The following is a 19,228-nucleotide window of genomic DNA, read 5'->3' as shown; positions in this document are numbered from 1 at the left end:
AGAGAGTCCCCCCGAAGCCCAGCCTCAGGTCCTTCTAGCCGCACCGAGTCGGTGGTAACGAACCATAGAGTAGCGGAAGTGGTCCGTTCTCTTCCTCTCCCGGCCCAAGCTTCTGGGTATTTCTATTGCGCGAGGCATTGTGGGTTGCTGGGCGGCCCGGTCTCGGAGAAGAGGGGAGAGTGGCGGGCCGCTGAATAAGCTTCCAAAATGATGGTGAGTGGCGTCTCGCGCATCCGTCGCCATCAGCTGCCATCTGGCCGGTGGCCGGCGCCGCTCGGCCTGGGCTTGCTCTGTAGGACCCTCTTTTGCTTGCCGCCTCTGTCCTCGCCCAGATCCCCAGCTTAGGGGCGACCCCAGCCAGCCGCGGCCTGGCTCGGCCGGAGCACGGCGCTGGAGCCGTTGGCGAGGGCTGCGTGGGGCTTTAGAGGAGTCTCTGGGCTGGCCGGTTGGGGACTACAAGTCCCAGGGTGCTTCGGGCCCGCGAACCCACGTCGGGGACCTCTTTTTTAGCCCCGCATGATCGGGACTTGCGTGAAACGAGTGCAGGTCGGCCGTGGTTACGCGGTCGGCAGCTAGACTTGGAAGCTGGGGCTGCCCTGAGATTTGCGGGCTGTAAAGACGTGTGCTTCTTGGAACCGGCACAGACACATTGGGGACCTCATATTGTGCCCGCCTAGGGACTCACTATGTTCACTCGCTGACCCTCACCGCAGCGTGCAGAGAAGCAGACGCCTTCCCTAGTACTTTTAATTCATTCACTCATTCGCTCAGTCATTAAATAAACGCGTCTTTAGTGCCTACTGAATGTACCAGGCCCTGGTGGTTGCTGGGGGTTGCAGCCTCTCAGCCAGGAGAACGGGAAAGGTAGATGGAGACACTGTATCGGAGGTGGGAAGACCCAGGCTCGGACTCTGGTGACATAAGAAAGGCTTTTCTAGTTGGCTACCTAACTCTGGGTCTCGTTTTCTTGAAATTTGGGGCGAGGGAGTTGCTGAGAGTCCTGGAGCCACCTAAAGTGCTCCTTCTAGCCCTACTTCCCACACTTCTTTTCTCTCTCTCTCGGAGCTTTAGATACTTTCCGTGGGTCCCAAGCCTCGATGGTATCTCCTGGGTTGTTATTGAGTAGGGCCAGCTTCCGAGGTGGTGTTTGACCCTGACTGAGATACTGCTTTCTGTGCACTTGGCAGTTCACTTATTCATTTTGGCCTGTCCGACTCTATCTTCTGCTCTTTTCCTGCTTCCTGCAGCTTTTCCCTGTCCTGTTAGGGACGCAGACGCCTTTTAGGTGTTCTACCAAATGCCCTATGAATCCCGCTTGTACCCAAGGTAGAAGGAAATTAGCATTTAACAGTACTTCCTCTCCCCTTTATGTCTCTAGCATTGCTCATTCTTGAAGTCGTCTTCATCTTCTGTGCAGAGGCAGCATAGTACAGCAGTTGAGAGTAAGGCCTCTGGAGCTACACTGAATGCCTAGGTTTGTAACTTAGCTCTGCCACTTACTAGCTGTGTGACTTTGAGCATGTTATTTAATTTCTGGTTCTCAGTTTGTCAGTGTGCCTAGCAGATAGTAAGCACTCAGCAATGTTAGCTCTTACTCGGCGAGGTGGTTGTTTGCTTCCTTTCATCTCTGGAATCAGTCCATCCCGCTGCCAGGGCTTCCGTAAGAGCTTTGGTTCACATTCACACAGCTAGGGATCAGAACCGCCATTCTCTTCACCAGTGGGCTCTAGATCATCACATTTGGGTTTTCCCTGAACTGACCCCTCCTCTGTCAGATTGACGTTTCCCTGCTGTATTGGCTCTTGATATCTCCTTCCCATTTTTGGAATGTGAAACTTCTATCTCCAAGAGTCTTCCTGTCTTCAGATTGGCCCCTGATATTCTAGAATACTTCTGTAATCGAAAGAGAGGTGAAAAGGTCCCCTGAAACCTCAGTCCTGTGATGTTGGTACAGCTTGCATAAAATGTATGTCCTCGCCTTTGTGGTGTTGAGCGCTGTGTGCCTTGGCATAGACACACTTGTTTTGTAAGCCATTAAGCTTAATGATGCTTAGTGAAAGTTTTAAAGTAGGATGAAGAGGAAGATCAGTAAGCTGAAATTCCAAAACCTTCCATTATACCTGTGGCCAATTACTGGAGTCTGCTCTTGTTTCTTTTTCTTTTTTTTTTTTTCCCGAGATGGAGTCTTGCTCTGTTGCCCAGGCTGGAGTGCAGTGGCACCATCTTGGCTCACTGCAACCTCCACTCCCAGGTTCAAGCAATTCTCCTGCCTCAGCCTCCCAAGTAGCTGGGATTACAGGCATACGCCACCACGCCTGGCTAATTTTTGTATTTTTAGTAGAGACGGGGTTTCACCGTGTTGACCAGGCTGGTCTCGAACACCTGACCTTGTGATTCACCCACCTTGGACTCCCAAAGTGCTGGGATTACAGGCGTGAGCCACCGCACCCGACCTTGTTTCTTATTTATTAGAGGAATAAAAAAAAGGAGCGAGGTTGAAAGTAACTAAGGGATGGAAACTGGACTTTCCATACAGTGCCTGCTGCTGGGGAACTGTTAGAAGAGGACCTATCCTGCTTGTCTTGGCTTGACTCAATCCAGCTCTGCCACCTTTTCCACCCCATAGATGCTCTCTACCCAGCCTGCTGTTTCTTCAGGGCTTACAAAGCATAGGGAACCTGGGGGATCTGTGGTTAGCTGCTTCCAAGCTCTTCTTGCATTGTGCTTAAGAACTCTCAGTAAATGTAGTGTTACTGTAGTGCCAGTGCTTTTCTCCCCAAAAGTCAAGAAGCCAGTGCTGTCAAGCACTTACAAGTAGCAGTTGGATTTTCAGCCCCAAAAGCTGCTGAATATTGCTTCATGTGTGGCCAAATCTTGGCACTCTTCAAATTAAGGTTATTTTGGTCCTTGTCTTTGGAAAGCTTGTGCTTAAGCTGGATGGTGATAAAAAGTTGCGAGCAAGGGCAAGTGAAGAGAAAGTTATGGGATTCCCCTATTCAGATGCCCTTGTTTATTACTGTAGAGAAAACTTCTTGGAAGAATTGGAGCTCTGAGGAATTGGTGGCCTGGTGGTGAGAAAGTGGCTTTGGTAGAAGATGGCAGAGTGACTATTTTAGATGGGGGTACACTTTGCAGGTTGAGGTGAGAAAAAGTATACACAAGCATTGGGTAAGTTAACCTGTTGAGGTGAAAGAACCTGTTGAAGGTGATAGGAAGTGATTGAGACTCATGTTAGTTTTTGATTTAAAGTGTAAGACTCCATCCGTGGCAGGGGTGGACCAGAGGAGACTTGGGGCTGCCATAAGGAATGATTTAGCAAGACTGGGAGATGGTAGGGCCTTTCAGGACACACATCTTTCCCTTACAGAAGGTGCCAGGGACTGGGCCAGCTGAAGGGCCAGAAAGAATGCTGGGAGTATAGAGAAGCCATTTCTTGCCACCAGACCTGGGACACTCCAGCAAAAGGAAGGAATTTTCCCTTCAGTTGACGCCTGACCCCAAATGTAGGGGTTTACATGACAAGCATTCTTTTTAAAATAAAAAATAAAATGAGTAATGTATGATTATTTGACAAGCATTTAAAAAAATTTAATGAGGGCCTGGCATGGTGCCTCATGCCTGTAATCCTAGCACTTTAGAAGGCTGAGGCGGGAGGGTTGTTAGAGGCCAGGAGTTGGAGACCAGCCTGGGCAACATTTTTTAAATACAAATTTAAAAAAATTAGCCAGGTGTGGTACCTCATGCGTTGCGGTCCAGCTACTCAGGAGGCTTGAGCTTATAGTAAGCTATGATCTCACCACTGCACTCCAGCATGGGTGGTGGAGCAAGACCCTGTCTCTTAGAAATATATATTAAAAAAGAATAATATATTAAATTACTCCCACTCTCTTATTCCGTAGAGTTTATTGGGTATTTTTCGTTTTCTTTTTGTAGAGACAGGGTCTTGCCATGTTCCCCAGGCTGGTCTTGAACTCCATGAGCTCAAGTGATCCTCTTTTTTCTACAGTGGTTTTTGTTTTTTATGTAAATCACAGTATGCCATTCCTCTGCTGAAAGCTTCCCAGGGCTTTCCTTTTTAGGAATGAAATCTGAACTCCTCACCATAGTGTGTCTACAAGTGTGTATGTGATCTGGTTCCTGCCTGCCTCTTCAGCTTTATTCCAGTCTTCCTCTTGCTTACTACCCTCCAGCTGTGCTGGCCAAAAGAGTTGAACTTTTTAAGGAATTGACCAGTTAATAAGGAATCAGCCTCATGAGTGGCAAGACTCTGTCTTTGGCAGGAATTCCTCACTCCTCATTGTTAGGTTGGGAAAGCTCTGTGCTTTCCTGTGCCTTCCTTGCTCAGACATCCACGTACCTCTAAGGACTAGGTGATGGCTTTCAAACTTTTTATTGCATTCCACAGTAAGAAATACATTTTTAATCATAGCCTAGTAACAAATTTAACACAATAAAAGTTTTGAAATAGTATTTATCCTTACTACATTCTGTGTCACACACAAAATTAGCCAGAAACACTTGAGAAGACTGGATCTAGTTCGTGGGCTTATCTCTGAAGGCTCAGATTTGAATGTGGAGAGAAAGTAGTCTGGTTTGCTAAGCTGAGAAATTGCTCTCTCTGCTAATAATGGTGGTCACTAGAGCAAAGATATCTGAGCGGGCCCTTTAAAACAAGCAAGTATCCCTGTTTCTCAAGAGTTTCTAAAGCAGGTCTGCAAATGAAGCCCTTACGGGGATAGGGAATGTTCTGGAGACCAATGCAATATAGAAAGAGGAAAACTTCTTTGGGGTATCTGATTGGAAATTAGTCACACAGAAGCTTTATTCAGCCAGCATGAGAGATGGAAACATTGCTGTATGAATTAGATTTGCCGTCATTTTTCAAAACAGGGCAAAGGTGCTGTTTGTTTCTCTGCCTGTTTTCCTACACTGCAGCTGAACATCACTGTTACATAAAGCTGACTGCCTAGGCATCTGTAGGACAACAACTCAAGCTCTTGGCATCTTGCATTTTGCATCAGTGTCCCATCTGCTTCTCTAAGATTGAGCTGTAACACAGACAAGTGGATGTTTTGCTGCGGAATGAACACTTAGCAGGGTCTGCCTCTTCCTCCTGTGTTGTGACCCAATTCCTCAGCACAGGGAGTAAGGTCAGAAGTTGAAAAGGCCATGGTCATTCAGCTGGGTACTGGAGAACTCATGATTTTTTCTTTTAGATTAGGTCAGTGCTTCTCAAACCATTTTCCTGTCTAGCATACCTGCAGGGTAGGCTAAATTTGATAGTGTCTCTGGAGGTAGAGGCTGGTTGGGGAATGGATGTGGTAGACAGTTGGGGGAATGTGGTTTAAGAAGACCTCTAGATAATTCTGTTAAGGGAGAGATGGGAGCATTTTCCCCTTTCCCCTGCCAGTCTCATTATAATAGATGATTATTAAAAGCAGTTAATTTCTTTCTTTTCTAGCCCACACCAGTTATCCTATTGAAAGAGGGGACTGATAGCTCCCAAGGCATCCCCCAGCTTGTGAGTAACATCAGTGCCTGCCAGGTGATTGCTGAGGCTGTAAGAACTACCCTGGGTCCCCGTGGCATGGACAAGCTTATTGTAGATGGCAGAGGTAAGTCTACAGAGTTCCTCAGGCCTGTGTGCAGGAAAGGAGGCTCCTGAGGGGGTGTTTGGGACTAGCATAGGTTGGTATCAGAAATCCCACTGCTTTTAAGATCGTTGAAAGATGACTCACTCTGAAGCAGTTCCAATTCTTATATTGTCCTGACTGCTGAGCCCGTGTGGGAATATATGAGAGAACCTAGGCTCAGGAGCCTGTTGCCTCATAGGGAGACGTGGCCTAGAAACATGAAATAGAACCATCTGGAGTTTCCTGTGTTCACTTCCATTGTTACCAAGACAAGAAAATTCCTGTTTATATCTTGGTATATTAATTGATGTGTGAGGGTATCAACTGTGGTAAGAATATCTAAGTGGTTACTTTTATTTAAAAAATCTTTTCTGTATCCAGTTGACCTGTATTAATTGCTCTTCAAGGAAAATTGGGAGTCTGTGGTCTGCAAAAGCTTGTGATTTTAGACCCTTTGTGTACAGAGCTAATTCTGTATAGAAAGATCAGATAGGTATCCTTTCCCTTCAGCCCTGCCGTGATCCCCTCTGCCCCATCCCAGTAAAGTGTAGATGGGCTCTAGGTCCCACTTGAAGACAGCATTTAAGAAAGGGGCTTTAGATTTTTGTTTGTTTCTTTTAAGGCAAAGCAACAATTTCTAATGATGGGGCCACAATTCTGAAACTTCTTGATGTTGTCCATCCTGCAGCAAAGACTTTGGTAGACATTGCCAAATCCCAAGATGCTGAGGTAGGTAAATAGTTGTGTGTTTAAATGGAGGTTGAAACACATGCTTGCTTGCTCCTTAGTTCTCCTCTATTAAATTTTTTTAAGATTATATATAATTATAATTGTACAAGTAATACATGCTTATAAAAGTATTTAGAATTAACAGCCTTTTAAAATTCATACTATTTCGTTACATGTAGCTTTTCATATCCATTAATACATTGGTGAATGACAACAGTCTTTAGATATAAGTCTACTGCCTGAGATCTTAACAGGTTGTGTGCTGTCATTTGTGTGAGTTGCTAGGTTAAATAATTTGACTTCTCATCTCTTATAAAATGGGGCTGTAAACTAAGACTTCCAATCTGCCTTTCTTTTTTTTTTTTTTTTTTTTTTTTTTTAAAGAGATAGGGTCTTACTATGTTTCCCAGGTTGGCCTTGAACTCCGGGGCTCAAGCCTTCTCTCACCTCAGCTTCCTTAGTCGTTGGAACTACTGGCATTCCCCACTACACCAGGCTTTTTTTTTTTTTTTTTAACTGATGATAAAACAGACATAATATTTATTCTTAATACCATTTTTAAGTGTATAATTCATGGCATTAGCCAGTCTATCTTTTAAAAATAAATTCTAACACTGGAGTATTAATAAATGTGTTGACAGATAGGTTTTGTATTTTAGAGTACTGCAAAATATGTATACTACAGGTATGTCCTGAAGTTACGTTAAAAGGTTTATTAGGAGCCAAGCCTATAAAACAGGTATAGCATATATAAAATTAAAGAGAGAAGAGTCTGGATTTGATTTGTTTTTGTCTTCAACGAGGGAATAATGCCTTTTGGTCCAGAAATCTGCCCACTTAAACCTTCTCTATAATAACCTTTTTTTTTTGCCCCTTGAGAATTTCTTACCTTACACAGTGAACATACATGAAGTTAAAAATAAATTTCTGGGCTGAGCATGGTGGCTCATGCTTGTGTCTCATTACTTTAGGAGGCCAAGGTGGGAGGATCCCTTCAGTCCAGGAGTTTGAGATCAGCCTGGGCAATACAGCACGACCCCATCTCTACCGAAATAAATTTCTTCCAGTTTAGAGTTTATCCAATTTTCTTAGAAAGCTCTTTTTCTTTTTCACCCTCATTAAATAGGATTTAGATCCCATCACAGAAAAGCACCATCTAAAAAAGATTAGCAGACTAGTAATCTGCTTATTCCCAGTAGTTTTTTTTTTTTTCTTTTGAGAGGGGGTTTCATTCTTGTTGCCCAGGCTGGAGTGCAATGGTGTGATCTTGGCTCACTGCAACCTCCGCCTCCTGGGATCAAGCAATTCTCTTGCCTCAGCCTCCCGAGTAGCTGAGATTGCAGGCACCCACCACCACGCCCGGGTAATTTTTGTATTTTTGGTAGAGACAGGGTTTCACCATGTTGGCCAGGCTGGTCTCGAACTCCTGACCTCAGGTGATCAGCCCGCCTCGGCCTCCCCAAGTGCTGGGATTACAGGCATGAGCCACCGTGCCTGGCCTCCTCATAGTTTTTGAAATATAAAGAACTTTGGCTGGTCCTAGGACGTTTGTTTTAGTGGGATTTGACTGAAAGTTACCTTTTTTTTTTTTTAACTCCTGCCAGATGCAGTGGCTCATGCCTGTAATTCTAGCACTTTGGGAGGCCGAGGTGGGAGGATTGCTTGAGGCCAGGAGTTCAAAACCAGTCTAGACAACATAGGGAGACCCTTTCTCTATTAAAAAAGAAAGGAACTCCTGCAGTACCTTTTGCTTCTTGAGACGGAGTCTCACTCTGTCGCCCAGGCTGGAGTGCTGTGGTGCGATCTTGGCTCACTGCAACCTCTGCCTCCCAGGTTCAAGCAATTCTGCCTCAGCCTCCTGAGTATCTGGGATTACAGGCGCCCGCCATCACACCCAGCTAATTTTTGTATTTTTAGTAGAGACAGGGTTTCACCATGTTGTCCAGGCTGGTCTTGAACTCCTGACCTCAGGTGATCCGCCTGCCTCAGCCTCCCAAAGTGCTGAGATTACAGGTGTGATCCACCGTGCCCAGCCACCTTTTGCTTCTTAAACAATGTTTGTCTCTTGCTTCTTGGTACCATGATTATTTTAAGTATTGTATTACAATAAGCATGACAAGGACTGTTTTATTCATCACAGTGCCTTGTACGTAACATAAGTTCTCAGTTCATGTGTGTAATTTTTTACCCTGAGGACATTTGATTGTCCACATCAGCCCTCTTTAGAGAATGGGGCTGTCTGGGGAATTAATTTTGTAGCCCAGGACTGTTTGACATGATGGATATGTAACTACCATTACCTTCTTTCTACTTATTGCAAAAACTTGTGCGTCCAGAAAAAAGCTTGATATCCATTTAAATAATATTCAGTTTAAATGGATAGTGTGCCTAAAAATGGAGTTTCAGGGCTTTATTCCCTGAACATCAGAAAACGTGTATTTCCTGTCATCATCTTCCAGGTGGGTGATGGCACCACCTCAGTGACCTTGCTGGCTGCAGAGTTTCTGAAGCAGGTGAAACCCTATGTGGAGGAAGGTTTACACCCCCAGATCATCATTCGAGCTTTCCGCACAGCCACCCAGCTGGTATGGCAGTACTAATTAACCTTCTCTTGGGCCTGGACACCTTCACATTTCTCTTAGGAAGGGGAATTTCTTTTCAGGAGTGTGGAGGGACTGGGGAACAGGGTACTTTGGGCATTTTCTGACATCTCCCTAGTAATCTGAGTTCTACTAATCTGTAGCCATTTGATGAGGTGTATTACTTAATCTCTTTAAGCCTCAGGTTAGAGTCAGCCTGGTAGACTATGATGTAGACATAGTCTCTTAGTAAGGACTAAGAGGCTCATGGCATACTACTACTACATGCTATACTCAAGCACCTCATGGTGTATATTGAGACCTAGCTATTATTTGCCCTCTAACCTTCATTTGTGATCTGGGGCAAGTCATTTAATCTTTCTAGGCCTTACTTTCTTTGCTATCTCTAATTTGAGTGGTGACATTAAAATGAAATAATATATGAGGAGTACTTTGGAAAAAAATAAAAAGTTTATATATTTGTATGCATATTTTATATATAACTAATATATAAAGTGCTACAAGTTGTCGTAGGTGTTTTTAGTAAACCAGGTTTGGCTTAATCTCGTGTCACAGCTGTTTCCACTCATTCGCTGTAGCGTGTTACCTGCAGACCCAGAGCAAAATCTTGGAAGCACCCTGATTCTTCAGAACTGTATACCCACTCTGCATTTCTGACTTTTGGAATTTTCTGAACTATAGAGTTTTACATTTTTCTGAGCAGTTACAAGACCTAGAAGTTTCAGCTGTAGAGTAGAAATGCTTAGGATTTGGGAGTGAACAGACTCAGGACTATTGAGAGATTGAGGTGCACTTCAGCAGTTTGTCTTTAGCATGAGAGACTCATTCAACTTCTGTTCTTGGCAGGCAGTTAACAAGATCAAAGAGATTGCTGTGACCGTGAAGAAGGCAGATAAAGTGTAAGTCTGTAGTGGGTTTTTTTTTTTTTTTTTTTTTTAAAGAGACGGAGCCTTGCTGTATTGCCCAGGCTAGTCTTGAACTACTGGCTCAAGTGATCTCCCACCTGCGACTCCCAAAGTGCTGGGATTACAGGTGCGATTCACCGTGTCAGGCCTTTGTCAGAACCTTGACTGACTTCCTGTGGCCAAATTGGATGCAGAAGCATGCTGCAATCCCTCTATGTGCCTGGGGCTGTTTGGCTCGTGCCAGACCCTTGGCTGTGTCCCAGCCCACAGAGCACAAAAGAAGCTGTCGACTGTAGTTTAAAAGCTGCCACATATGAGATCTTTGACTGCAGTCACCATCTGTCACTGATAATCTGCCCTAAAGATACAAAAGGTGAAGTTGGAGAGGGCTGAGTTTAGAGACTGGAAGGGAACTACCTCCACACTGTAGTAGAATCAGATAAGAGGGATTTGGTTTTCAAGACCTGATGCAGATTCTGCCCTTGTGTCCCAGGGAGCAGAGGAAGCTGCTGGAAAAGTGTGCCATGACCGCTCTGAGCTCCAAGCTGATCTCCCAGCAGAAAGCTTTCTTTGCTAAGATGGTGGTGGATGCAGTGATGATGCTCGATGATTTGCTGCAGCTTAAAATGATTGGAATCAAGAAGGTACAGGGTGGAGCCCTCGAGGTAAGCCTGCTGTGGCCTTCCTAGACAGCTCTTGCTTTCATATTGACCCTTCAGACAGCTTCATATGGCAGAGGGGTACTCATTACAGGAATAAAGAGAATGCATGTTAGGCAGGAAGTCAGACTTACATTGTACTTTCCATACTGCCATTAGAGGCTGTGACTAGATAAACTTGGTAACCTCTGTGGATATTATTTGTCAGCAGAATAGAAAATTGGACTGTATGATTTTCAGAATCTCAGGTTCTCTGTGTCAGTGGGTGGTGGAGGGGTAGTAGGGCTAGCTCAAATCATCAATGACCTCCCAATTAATACATCTGAGAGGGATTTTTCAGTTCACTGCTTACTCCTAAGTGATACTGTTAAGCTTGCCCTTCTTTCATTCATTTATCTTGAATAGATGATACATATTTCAAACTGTGAAGGGGCCTAAAGTTAAAAGTGTTTCATGCACTACCCCTGCCCCATATACAGCCACTATTAGTTTGTGTGTATCCTTGCAGAATTACTTTGTGCATATATGAACATGTATGTAAATACTGTTTTTTAAAGACAAAAGATTGCTTATATAGTGTTCTGTAGCTTGCTTTTGTCCATTTAACAACATATTTTAGAAATTGATCCACATTAGCATGTGTAGCTCTTAACTCAGCACCCTCCAGTAGAGCTTTCTGTAGGGTGGTGGGACTGTTACATATCTGCACTGTCCAATATGATAGCCCCATCCACACTTGGCTACTGAGCACCTGAAATGCAACTAATGTAACTGAAGAACTGAATCTTAATTTTATTTCCATTTAAATGGCAACATGTAGCTAGTGGCTACTATCTTGGACAGCACAACTCCTTCTTTTTAACACAGTAGTATCTGTCTGGAAACGTCCTTGGTATCTCCATGCTGCTTTTGGCTTTTTCAGTCTCTGGCCTGCTTTACTTATTACTCTTCGTCAGTGACCTCAACTGAAGCGATTTGGATAGAGGAGGACCAGCTTGAAAGATAGCCTGGCCCTTCTCTTTAAATTTTACCCTCCCAAATTGCATTCCCACTTTGCCATTTCCCCTCCTATTGTGGCATATGTCAGACCAGTGGGCTGAGATTCTCTGTATGTAATAAAGCTGTGAGGAACCTGGAGGTCATCTGAGCCATTTCCCTATCTTCATCATGGCTTGCTGACTTTGTCTTTACTCACTGCTTTAGTAGCGATTTTTCATCTTCTCTTGGGCCTTCCTACTTCCATAAATGGTTGAGATTAGATTGGCATCCACTTCTAATCTAGAAATGGCATCCATTTCTAATCTAGATAGATTAGAAATCAGGACTAATAATCTTACCCGGCAAGAGAGCCAGGGACTCTAAGCCACACTTGCGTTTTTCCGAGACTGTCCTACATTCGTTAAATACATACAAACCTGACCCAGAATTCAATAAATAGTGGTAGTGATTATTTACTTGTTACCAGGGTTAACTGGGAATTTTCTGATCCATATCTTTAGTCCTCACCTCTCCTCTGAGCCTCATGCTCTTTCTTGTGTCTAACTGCTGTTAAACGCTTTATCTTGTCCTCCACTCCTGTGATAGCATTTTCTGTATTTCTTGTCATAGTTGGTGTCACCACCGTTTATTCAGTCACTCAAACCAGAAATCTGGGATCATCCTTGAAAACCCTTCTGACTCCAGCCTGTCAATTACCATTGTTCCATTTTACCTCGTGATTTCCTAATTATTTATTGAGTCTGTCTCTTTTACTCTTTCCTGGTACTATTGCCACCCCTCTTCCAGTCTTGGATCCCCTAAATCCATTGTACTTATTTACTATTTGCAGGGTGAAGTTTCCTACTTTATTCTTCTGCGTAAAGCCTTCTGATATCTACATTCCCTATACAAAGCCAGGCGTTAACAGAGCCTGTAAGATCCTTCTAAACTGGCCCCTGCCTGCTTCCCCTCTCTCTTCTTCACTGGCTGGTTCTTACCCTCTAAATTCTAGCAACTTCAAATGGCTTTTCATTCTCTGATTCCACAACACTGCCTCCCACCTCTTAGGAGAACCCCTTTTTTCCTTTTTTCTCTTTGACTAATTTCTGCTCATCCGTCATTCAGCTCAGGCATCACTCCCTTTAGGAAGCTGTGGATTTGAATGATGCAGGAACTGGGGACAGATACTCTTCACCCATGGGTTACAGTATTATAGATTAGAATTGTAGATGAGCACTGGCAGAGAAACTAAAGGTTATTGAACTGAATACCCTTTTTTATGGTGTGGGAAATGACTCGGTCATTTAGTAAGGAAAAGATCTGAGATTGGAACCTAAGTCTCATGGTAGTGCTGAGTCAGCCCTGGGTGCAGTGTGCTTTCTATTATGCCCTGCTGTTAAATCCAACCCACAGAGAAGCTCTGTTGCAGAACAAGTGGTAGAAGATCCCTACCTTGAGGGATTGAGGTCTGAGGAGCTGCAGTGATAGCTTAGAAATTATACAGGGGATTTCTGATTCTTAAGACCTTTTGGCATCATCTTCTGGAGGGAGGAAGCGTCAAGGCTATAGTATCCATGCTGTTGGGGCTGTGGGGGTGGAGGGTGCAGTGCAAATTACGGGTACATGGAGGTGTACAGGAGGATACTTGAGATTTGGGAGTTGGGGCATAGAAGGGGGTAGCATTGCACAGCTTTTGTTTTGCCTTCTTTGTAAACACCTGGCTCCTCTTCTGGCATACTTTTTGGAAGTTTGTACAGCATTATCCATTGGCCAGTGCTGCAGAGGCCAGTCTTAGAGGACAGCCCAGTAGGCCTTTACCATGCTTTGCCTCTGCTAACCAGATGATTTTCCTTATGCTTAAGGGGTAACTGAAATAATATGTTGTGTTATTTAAAAAAAAAAAAAAAGGATTTGTCTTCGATTTTATGATAACAGAAAGGCTGTGTTACAACAGTGAAATAAAGACATGATTAGCTCAGGTTCACAGGAATGGATAAGCACTAGCCAGCAAACAACTAGCTTGATTTTATTTCATGTTAGTACCAAACCATTAAAGTGTTTGTTTTTTTAAAACAGGATTCTCAGCTGGTAGCTGGCGTTGCATTCAAGAAGACTTTCTCTTACGCTGGGTTTGAAATGCAACCCAAAAAGTACCACAATCCCAAGATTGCCCTTTTGAATGTCGAGCTCGAGTTGAAAGCTGAGAAAGACAATGCTGAGATAAGAGTCCACACAGTTGAGGTAGGTGGGTTCACCAGTTGGTGGGGGCATGGAAATGGGCAGCTTTCTGAGCCAGAGCCCTGGGTCTTCATGACTGTTGTGGGCCCCTTTCTCTTCCTGCCCCCCTGAATATTGATGTCTAAGTACTAGGCCCCCTTCTTTCCATACTCTGTGTTCTCCCTGAGTGACCTTGACCTGAGGAAATTTGGATAGGGAACACCTGTTGAAATACGCTGTGGTCCTGGGGAAGGGGATGGCAGGGACTCTCTAGCTACGTAGCCTGCCCGGTATTTTGGTTCCTCTTGTTGGTACAAGTGTGAGTTTCTCCACTTCTAGACTAGACCTAGTGCTGCAGAGACAGGTGTGCTCTCATTGTTGATGTTACCCAGGCTACCTCTGGAGGTAGCCGTGTCACCCACCTTTGAGCAGTTCTTGGGGAAGGGGTCTTTTTTTTTTTTTTCCTTTAAGACGGAGTCTCGCTCTGTTGCCCAGGCTGGAGTGCAGTGGTGCAATCTCGGCTCACTGTAACCTCTGCCTCCTGGGTTCAAGCAATTCCCCTGCCTTAGCCTTCTGAGTAGCTGGGATTACAGGTATGTGCCACCATGCCCAGCTAATTTTTTTTTTGTATTTTTAGTAGAGACAGGGTTTCACCATGTTGGCCAGGCTGGTCTTGAACTTCTGACCTCAGGTGATCTACCTGCCTTGGCCTCCCAAAGTTCTGTGATTACAGGCATGAGCCACTGTGCCCGGCCAAAGGGGTCTTATTGGGAACTCCATGAATCCAGCACCTCAGAAGAGGCTAGACCTCAGCCAGTTTAAACTATTTCTCGCACCTTGACAGCACCAGCTCTGGTTCTCAGCCTTGGGGTTACTTTCTGCTTTTGTGTTGGGGAGTTTCAGGTGATTCCTAAGTCATCTCATGGGATCCTTATTTGCTTGGACTGAGGAGTAGCTATTCTGTTTATCTCTGTTAATTCCCAGATGAATCAGCATGTTTTATTTGGTGGGGGCAGATGGGTATATTTTACCCTACCATATATGTCAACCTTCACCCCAAAACATTCTCATCCTTTTCTGGGTCTCTCCAGGATTATCAGGCAATTGTTGATGCTGAGTGGAACATTCTCTATGACAAGTTAGAGAAGATCCATCATTCTGGAGCCAAAGTTGTCTTGTCCAAACTCCCCATTGGGGATGTGGCCACCCAGTACTTTGCTGACAGGGACATGTTCTGTGCTGGCCGAGTACCTGAGGAGGATCTGAAGAGGACAATGATGGTAACCAGATTTTCACAGGCTGCTTCTTGGCCTTTGTGGCCCTGAAGGGTTTTCACTGACCCCTGGTATAACAGAGTGTACTGTCAGGTTGGCGTGTGAATTGAGCCCTTTTTTTTTTTTTTAACTCTTTTTTTTCCAGGACACACTCCATTTCCATGTGTGTGTGCCCAGTAGCACAAACTACTTTAGTCTAACCAAAACAAGTCCAGAAATCTGGTTTGTGAGAGAACCTAGCAGTAATGCTATGATTAGCTGGACAAACTCAAATATTGATTCTTCCAGCCAGATTTTTTCCCTTTCATGAGCATCCCACAAAAGATACTTTTAGGTTTAAAGTACTCCTGAGTTCAGTTGCTGGACCCAGTGCCACCCTAGTTTAGGGGAGGGAGTATAAGCTGAATCGAATGGGTCCCTATCTCCTTTTAACTTCTTCTGTTTGCCTTTGATGTGTTTTAGTTCTATTTTGGTTTTTTTTTGCTCTTTCAGAGAGGGGGAAGGGTCGCCTGGAAGTCAAGGGAAAGGGCGGGTAATGTAGAGGCTCTGGGGGCATGCGTGGGAATTGGCTTTGAGACGAGGTGGCAGGAAGCTGCCTGGCCTCGGGAACCTTCACTGCTAGATCTTGCCTTCCTTGCTCCCTAGGCCTGTGGAGGCTCAATCCAGACCAGTGTGAATGCTCTGTCAGCAGATGTGCTGGGTCGATGCCAGGTGTTTGAAGAGACCCAGATTGGAGGCGAGAGGTGAGCCGTGGGCCCAGACCGAGCTCACAAACCTGCCTGGGTCTGGTCTTCTGCCATCTTTTGGCTGTGGTATACAGCTTTTACAAAGTCTCACCTTTGTGTACAAAGTGGTATACAGCTTTTACAGAGTCTCACCTTTGAGCCATAAAGAGCTCAGATAATATACAGCATTACAGGAAGATCTAAAAGCCTTGACTCCACAATCTTTTATGCCCTAGTGGTACAGCTGCAGACCTTTCCAAGAAAATGTCTATAAGGTTGGGATTGGGTAACCTGAGTGAAGAATGTAAGAGCAGCTGCTGAGTGTTGGGGGGGCTGGCAGTGAGGACAATACAGTAGGATGGTGGCAGACAAGAGTTCATGTGTGTACTGTTTAATCCTGGGCATAGGTACAATTTTTTTACTGGCTGCCCCAAGGCCAAGACATGCACCTTCATCCTCCGTGGCGGTGCCGAGCAGTTTATGGAGGAGACAGAGCGGTCCCTGCATGATGCCATCATGATCGTCAGGAGGGCCATCAAGGTACTGGGCTGATATCCTCCTGCTTGCACAGCCTACTCTCTCCTATCTCCCTAGCTGATCAGACCTTGGATTTGTGTGGTGATTCCTTCTCTATATAACCTGCCCTTTCCTGGGTGGTGTGGTGAGCCCTGATTTGCCCCACAAATGGTAGAGAAACTGAGCCTCAGTTTCTCAAAAATAGGTCATCCTGCCTTGAAAGCTAAGACTTGTTGTTTTAGCCGGGCGTGGTAGCTCACACCTGTAATCCCAGCACTTTGGAAGGCCGAGATGGGAGGGTTGCATAAGACCAAGAGTTTGACACCAGCCTGGGCAACATAGCGAGATCCTGTCTCTACAAAAATAAAAAAATTAGCCAGGAATGGTGGCATGTGCCTGTAGTCAGTCCCAGCTACTCGGGAGGCTGAGGTGGAAAGATGCCTTGAGCCCAGGAGTTGGAGGTTACAGTGAGCTATGATCACACCACTGCACTCCAGCCTGGGCAACAGAGCAAGCAGAAGAAAAAGACTTGGTTTTGTTAGCAAACTGGAGCTAATGTAGTCAGATATTCCAGTAATTGTGCCAGTGTCCTTGAGCTGCAGTTGACCTTGAAAATAGTCAGAAACCATAAGGTTCACCAGGTTGAAGTTAGGATGTTCTAGATAGGGGCTGTGTCTGGGCGTTTGGGGCTTAGGATGGAGGAAGGAATGAAGAACCACTCTTTCTGGGCTGAAGGGACCTACTGAGTGGCCCAGCATGGAAGCTTGGACCAGGGGCCCTCTTACATTGAGAGGTGGTCTGATCTCTGCAGAATGATTCAGTGGTGGCTGGTGGCGGGGCCATTGAGATGGAGCTCTCCAAGTACCTGCGGGATTACTCAAGGACTATTCCAGGAAAACAGCAGCTGTTGATTGGGGCATATGCCAAGGCCTTGGAGATTATCCCACGCCAGCTGTGTGACAATGCTGGCTTTGATGCCACAAACATTCTCAACAAGCTGCGGGCTCGGCATGCCCAGGTGGGTCCTTTCTCTCCCCAGGGTTCAGGGTTTGGGCGGGTGGGGCTAGATTCTGAACGTGAGCTGTGCTTACTCAAGCTGTGCACGCCTGGCCCAGGAGATAGGCTGCAACTCCCCCCAGCCTGTCTGCCTGACCAACTCCCTCCTCTGAGGGCAGAAGGAAAGCCATGGTGCTAGCACAGGAGATCCAGGGTTTCTTCATTGCTTCTACCAAGAGTGTGATCGTGGCCAGGTGCGGTGGCTCACGCCTGTAATCCCAACACTTCGGGAGGCCGAGGTGGGCGGATCATGAGGTCAGGAGTTCGAGACCAGCCTGGCCAACATAGTGAAACCCTGTGTCTACTAAAAATACAAAAAATTAGCCAGGCGTGGTGGTGGGCACCTGTAATCCCAGCTACTCAGGAGGCTGAGGCAGGAGAATTGCTTGAACCCAGGAGGCAGAGCTTGCAGTGAGCAGAGATCGTGCCACTGCACTCCAGCCCAGGTGGTAGTGTGAGACTCCGTCTCAAAAAAAAAAAAAAAAAAAAGAGTATGATTGCTTCTTATGGTACCACAGGAGGAACCTTGCATCCACCTTCCTGGAAGCACACACTGACCACATGGAGTGGGCTTACCGGTGTGGTGGTGAAGCTCTCCAGAGCCCTACAAGTGTGACCCTGGGCTAGTTACTTCAACCTCTCTGAGAGTTTAATTTCTCCATTTGTTAAATAGATAGAGGTTTGTTAAGTGCTTAGCACCCAGTGAATGACCCTGCTTCTGGCTTGTATTAGGACTTTTGCTTAAAGTCACTTTACCTCTGTGTCTCACTTGCCTCATCTGTAAAATCGGGCTGTTTGAAGCAATGAGATGAAAGATGGGATAGTATTTTTGTTATTCCTGTTTATCTTGAGAACTCATTGTTTGATATATATATATAGTCCTCAGGTGACCTGAGGATGGGGCCGCCCCAAAACACAACAGCTTGCCTGGGAGAAGATCCCAGAGGTCTTGTGTGGTATGTCCAGGGCTAAGGGGAGGAGTTGGCGGGAGTAGGGGTGTTTCCAGGTTCCTGGCATGCTCATAGGAAGATGCAGTATTCTTCAGCGAAATGCCACCAAGTTCAGAGAGTCTGCGGGTTCCTAGCAGTGTCTTTTGGAGTACCAGTTTACAAGAGGAAAGTTGAAAGTAGTTCCATATTACCTCCTTTCTTTTCCTACTCTTTTAGGGGGGTACATGGTATGGAGTAGACATCAACAACGAGGACATTGCTGACAACTTTGAAGCCTTCGTGTGGGAGCCAGCTATGGTGCGGATCAATGCGCTGACAGCAGCCTCTGAGGCTGCGTGCCTGATCGTGTCTGTAGATGAAACCATCAAGAACCCCCGCTCGACTGTGGATGCTCCCACAGCAGCAGGCCGGGGCCGTGGTCGTGGCCGCCCCCACTGAGAGGCACCCCACCCATCACATGGCTGGCTGGCTGCTGGGTGCACTTACCCTCCTTGGCTTGGTTACTTCATTTTACAAGGAAGGGGTAGTAATTGGCCCACTCTCTTCTTACTGGAGGCTATTTAAATAAAATGTAAGACTTCAGATAACTTTGTAAATTATTTTGGCATGGTACTCATAAATGTCTGGCTATAGCTCAGAATTTTAGCTTTATATGCACTTGTCCAACAGGGAGACAAGAGCATCCTGGGGTGAGCTCCACTAGAGTGGCCTGTCTGGAAGTTTCACTGTGGTTGCATTCTTTGTTCCAGAAGTGGCTGGACAACACGCAGTTGCTTTCTTCTGGTATCATCTTATTTAGCCCTGGCCTAGCCAGACACTGCTCTCGGGGTTTCTCTGGTTTGAGTAAATGGGTTACATTACCTTGTCTGCCCCTTCTATCTCCATATTCTTTTGGTTTAGTCTTTTGTTCCCTCTTACTCAAGACTGTGAGAAGGGTGTTTTAGGGAGGCCTTATGCTCTCTAAACTCTAGTGATCCCTTGGAAGT

General features: G+C 45.5%; 1 protein-coding gene across 2 annotated transcripts; it reads left to right on the top strand.

Annotated features, from left to right (window-relative positions):
• Positions 1–74: 74 nt before the first annotated feature.
• On the top strand, positions 75–18,824 carry CCT7 (chaperonin containing TCP1 subunit 7). Of its 2 annotated transcripts, XM_003808196.5 has the most exons (12): positions 75–213; positions 5,462–5,615; positions 6,256–6,362; positions 8,822–8,947; positions 9,809–9,861; positions 10,361–10,532; positions 13,581–13,745; positions 14,813–15,001; positions 15,641–15,738; positions 16,128–16,260; positions 17,048–17,254; positions 18,459–18,824. In XM_003808196.5, exons 1-12 carry the CDS (start codon positions 208–210, stop codon positions 18,678–18,680), a joined length of 1,632 nt encoding a protein of 543 aa, XP_003808244.1. In that variant the 5' UTR covers positions 75–207; the 3' UTR covers positions 18,681–18,824. The 2 variants fall into 2 exon arrangements, with proteins under 2 accessions (XP_003808244.1, XP_008958537.1); XM_008960289.4 differs by lacking the exons at positions 75–213; positions 5,462–5,615; positions 6,256–6,362; positions 9,809–9,861 and having other exon boundaries at positions 8,886–8,947.
• The last annotated feature ends 404 nt before the right edge of the window (positions 18,825–19,228 follow it).

This window comes from Pan paniscus, chromosome 12 (assembly GCF_029289425.2).
Source record: "Pan paniscus chromosome 12, NHGRI_mPanPan1-v2.0_pri, whole genome shotgun sequence".
NCBI classification, from domain to species: Eukaryota; Metazoa; Chordata; class Mammalia; order Primates; family Hominidae; genus Pan; species Pan paniscus.
This window is presented reverse-complemented; position numbering and strand designations above follow the sequence as displayed.